The sequence below is a fragment of the Scyliorhinus canicula genome, chromosome 31 (assembly GCF_902713615.1).
Source record: "Scyliorhinus canicula chromosome 31, sScyCan1.1, whole genome shotgun sequence".
In the NCBI taxonomy this organism is placed as follows: Eukaryota; Metazoa; Chordata; class Chondrichthyes; order Carcharhiniformes; family Scyliorhinidae; genus Scyliorhinus; species Scyliorhinus canicula.
The window spans coordinates 3,999,489-4,004,151 of record NC_052176.1 but is presented as its reverse complement, the minus strand read 5'-3'; the positions used below and the strand labels follow the sequence as shown (position 1 = coordinate 4,004,151).

General features: G+C 53.7%; 1 protein-coding gene across 1 annotated transcript; it reads right to left on the bottom strand.

The window, feature by feature from the left end:
- Positions 1–323: 323 nt before the first annotated feature.
- Positions 324–1,663, bottom strand: LOC119958956 (coiled-coil domain-containing protein 85B-like). Its single transcript, XM_038787479.1, has one exon. The coding sequence runs from the start codon at positions 1,263–1,265 to the stop codon at positions 444–446; it is 822 nt and encodes a 273-aa protein (XP_038643407.1). The 5' UTR covers positions 1,266–1,663; the 3' UTR covers positions 324–443.
- Between the last annotated feature and the right edge of the window lie 3,000 nt (positions 1,664–4,663).

The window sequence follows — 4,663 nt, the reverse complement described above, 5'->3', positions numbered from 1 at the left end:
TGGCCGTGCTAAATTGCCCCTTAGTGTGCAAAGGTGTGGAGATTGGGTGGATTGGCCGTGCTAAATTGCCCCTTAGTGTCCAAAGATGTGCAGGTTAGGTGGATTGGCCGTGCTAAATTGCCCCTTAGTGTCCAAAGATGTGCAGGTTAGGTGGATTGGCCGTGCTAAATTGCCCCCTAGTGTCCAAAGATGTGCAGGTTGGGTGGATTGGCCGTGCTAAATTGCCCCTTAGTGACCAAAGATGTGCAGGTTAGGGAGGGGGTGGGTGCTACGGGGATAGGGTTGGGTGGGGGGGAGGGAGGGAGGGGATGCTCTTTCCGAGAGTGGGCGCAGGCTCGATGGGCTGAATGGCCTCGTTCGGCACTGTTGGAGACTCTACAATTCCCGAACCTTCCCCTGGGGCCGGGGGCGGGTGTGGAGGTGGGCCGGGGGGGGGAAATGTGTTAATCCTCGGGGGAGCAGGCGAGGTGGGTTTGGTCCGGGCTGCCCACGCTGCCGGTGCTGGAGCTGCCGTCGCCCAGGTCCCGGGGCCCGCAGGGGATGTTGAGGTCGGAGGAGCCGGCGGGGCTGGCGTCGCAGTTCTCCTCCTCCTCCTGGCGGTGGCGGTATTGGGCGGCGCAGTTCTCCTCCTCCTGGCGGTGGCGGTAGCGGGCGGCGCAGTTCTCCTCCTCCTCCTGGCGGTGGCGGTAGCGGGCGGCGCAGTCGTCCTCCTCCTCGTCCTGGTGGCGGTAGTGGGCGGCGCAGTCCTCCTCCTCCTCCTGGTGGTGGCGGTAGCGGGCGGCGCAGTCCTCCTCCTCCTCCTGGTGGTGGCGGTAGTGGGCGGCGCACAGCTCCCGCAGCTCCAGGTTCTCCCTCGCCAGCGCCCCCTGCAGCCGCTCCAGGTTGGCCAGCTTGCGCAGGTAGCCCCCCACGTCCTCCCGCATCACCCGGGCCGCGTAGCGCCCGAAGGCCTGCCACTCGCGGGCCAGCCCCTTCACCTTGAGCCGGTCCTCGTCCAGGAAGCAGCAGAGGTCCCGCAGCTCCTGGTTCTCCTCCTGCAGCTGGCTGTTGACGGCCTTGAGCTCCCGGATCTCCCGCAGGTGGCCGTGCAGCTGCCGGTTCACCTCCTGGATCAGCCGCCCTCGCTGTACCAGGGCTGCAATCTTGTCCCCCTCGGCCTTGCGCAGCCTCTGCACCAACTCCTCCTTGTCCCAAGCCAGCAGGTCCTCCTCCGAGAGCTGGGACAGGTCCTTGGCGAGTAATTCCCCCTCCCCTGCACCACTCATCTTCTGCTCCCTTTCTGGGTCAGCACATACGAATAGCACCGGGAGCCTTGCATCAGTCCAGACAATCCCCGGTCCTTATGAATAATTGAACCTGCAGCACAATGTGTCCTTCTCTCTTTCTTTGCGATGGAACAATACAGGGAAGGCTGCAGCTCTGCGGGGAGGCGAGCAGGGTTAGCCACGGTCCCTGGGCTTCAGACTCCACCAGCAGGAGCCCTGCGGTAAGGACCAGTCCGCAGCATTGAGAATGAGAGCAGCTCCTACGTCAATGGCAAATCATCCCCCACCCCCCCCCTCCGTCGCAGCAACAACAGGGGACATCCTGTTGCCAGCCTCCCGCGTCAATCCTTCCCGGGGCTGTCGGATGAGAGAGAGAGGGGAAGGCAGGCAGGAATGGGAAGCGGGGTGGCGTGGTGGGGGGGGGGGGATAGGGGAGAGGAGGATGGGCGGGATGCCTGCCGACTGGAGAAGCATCCAGCGCCGCATGTGTGACAGTGTATGTGCAAGTATGAGAGTGCGTGTGTGTGTGTGCGAGTATGAGAGATTGTGTGTGTGAGAGAGAGTGTGTGTGTAAGAGAGTGTGAGAGAGTGAGTGTGAGTGTGTGTGAGAGTGTGTGTGTGAGAGAGAGTGTGTGAGAGAGAGTGTGTGAGAGAGTGATGGTGTGTGTGAGAGAGTGTGTGTGTGTGAGAGAGTGTGTGTGCGAGTATGAGAGATTGTGTGTGTGCGCGTGTGTGTGAGAGAGTGCGTGTCTGTGAGAGAGTGTTTGTGAGTGAGAGTGTGTGTGAGAGTGTGTGTGTGTGTGTGCAAGTATGAGAGATTGTGTGTGCGTGTGTCTGTATGAGAGAGAGTGTGTGAGTGAGAGTGTGCGCGAGTATGAGAGTGCGTGAGTGTGTGTGAGAGAATGTGTGTGCATGTATGAGTGCATGTGAGTGTGTGTGCGAGTATGAGTGTGTGTGTGTGAGTGTGAGTATGAGAGAGTGTGTGTGTGAGTGTGTGTGTGTGAGTATGAGAGAGTGTGTGTGTGTGAGTGTGTGTGTGTGAGTATGAGAGAGTGTGTGTGTGTGAATGTGTGTGTGTGTGAGTATGAGAGTGTGTGTGTGAGAGAGTGTGTGAGTGTGTGCGCGAGAGTGTGTGAGTGAGAGAGTGCGCGAGAGTGTATGAGAGAGTATGCGCGAGAGTGTGTGAGTGAGAGTGTGCGCGAGTATGAGTGTGCGTGAGAGTGTGAGAGAGAGAATGTGTGCGAGTATGAGAGTGTGTGTGTGAGAGTGCATGTGTGTATGTATGAGTGTGAGAGTCTGTGGGAGTGTGTGTGTATGAGGCGTGTGTGTGTGTGCGTGACTGTGAGAGCGTCTGTGTGAGTGAGTATGAGATGTGTGTGTATATGAGAGTGCGTGAGCGTGTGTGTGAGTATGAGAGTGTCTGTGTATAAGAATGCATGTGTGAGTATGTGTGTGTGAGTGTCTGTATGAGAGTGTGTGTGTGTGTGGAGAGTATGAGAGTGTGCGTAAGAGTGAGTGTGTGAATGTATGAGAATGTGTGTGTGTGAGTATGAGAGTGCGTGAGTGTGTGTGTGGGTGAGTATGAGATTGTGTGTGAGAGTGTGCATGTGAACCTGAGAGTGTGTGAGTGTGTGTGTGAGTAGGAGAGTGTGTGTATAAGTATGAGAGTGTGTGGGCATGAGTGTGTGTATGAGAGTGTGGGTGTGTGGAGAGTATGAGAGTGTGCGTAAGAGTGAGTGTGTGAATGTATGAGAATGTGTGTGTGTGAGTATGAGAGTGCGTGAGTGTGTGTGTGGATGAGTATGAGATTGTGTGTGGAGTGTGAGAGTGTGCGTGTGAACCTGAGAGTGTGTGTGAGTGTGTGTGTGAGTAGGAGAGTGTGTGTATAAGTATGAGAGTGTGTGGGCATGAGTGTGTGTATGAGAGTGTGGGTGTGTGTGAGTATGAGAGTGTGTTTTGAGAGTATGAGTGAGTGAGTATGTGTGTGTGTGTATGTGAGTATGAGAGTATATGTGTGTGTGTGAGTTTGAAAGTGTGTGTGTATGTGAGAACTCAGTCTCTCCTCATAAGCCAATCCTCTCAACTCCGGAATCAACCCTAGTGAATCTCCTCTGCACCCCCTCCAGTGCCAGTACCTCCTTTCTCAAGTAAGGAGACCAAAACTGAACACAATACTCCAGGTGTGGCCTCACCAGCACCCTATACAGCTGCAACACAACCTCCCTGTTTTTCAACTCCATGCCTCCAGCAACGAAGGACAAAATTCCATTCGCCTTCTTAATAACCTGCTGCATCTGCAAACCAACTTTCTGCGATTCATGCGCAAGGACACCCAGGTCCCTCTGCACAGCAGCGCGCTGCAATTTTTTAACCATTTAAATAACAGTCCATTTCGCTGTTATTCCTACCAAATTGGATGACCTCATGTTTACCAACATTGAACTCCATCTGCCGGACCCTTGCCCACTCACTTAAACTGTCTATATCCCTCTGCAGACTTTCAGTATCCTCTGCACACTTTGCTCTACCACTCATCTCAGTGTCACCTGTGAACTTTGACAGGTTACAATTGGGAGTGTTGGTTCAAACAACGTTGGTAGGTACAGCTAGTGAGGTGTTTGCGTCTCAACCTGAGGAGGTATCTAGGGATTATGATGAGGTGAAAAAATCCATTTTAAAGTGCATATGAACTGGTGCCAGCAGTTTACAGCAGAAGGTTAAAAATCCAAAGAAAGAATCAGATCAGACGTATATACAATTTGAAAGAATTATACAAAATAGCTTTGATCGACAGCTAACAGCATTAAAAATAGACCAAATGTACGAATGGTAATTTTGAAGGATTTTAAAGATTCACTCACCGCAGTAGTCAAAACACATGTGGAAGAGCAAAGGGTTAAAACTGCTAGATTGGCAGCAGAAATGGCAGATGATTTTGAACTGGCTCCCAAATCAAAGTCTGGTTTTCCGACATCAATTTCAACCTGTGAAGGATAGAAACCGGAGGAATGAGAAATTCACAGGTCGTCCAGGCAAAGGAGGTCTAGAATTAGAATAACATTAGAACAGTACAGCACAGAACAGGCCCTTCGGCCCTCGATGTTGTGCCGAGCAATGATCACCTTACTCAAGCCCGCGTATCCACCCTATACCCGTAACCCAACCCCCCCCTTAGCCTTACTTTTTAGGACACTACGGGCAATTTAGCATGGCCAATCCACCTAACCCGCACATCTTTGGACTGTGGGAGGAAACCGGAGCACCCGGAGGTAACCCACACACACACGGGGAGGACGTGCAGACTCCGCACAGACAGTGACCCAGCCGGGAATCGAACCTGGGACCCTGGAGCTGTGAAGCATTTATGCTAACCACCATGCTACCGTGCTGCCCAAAAT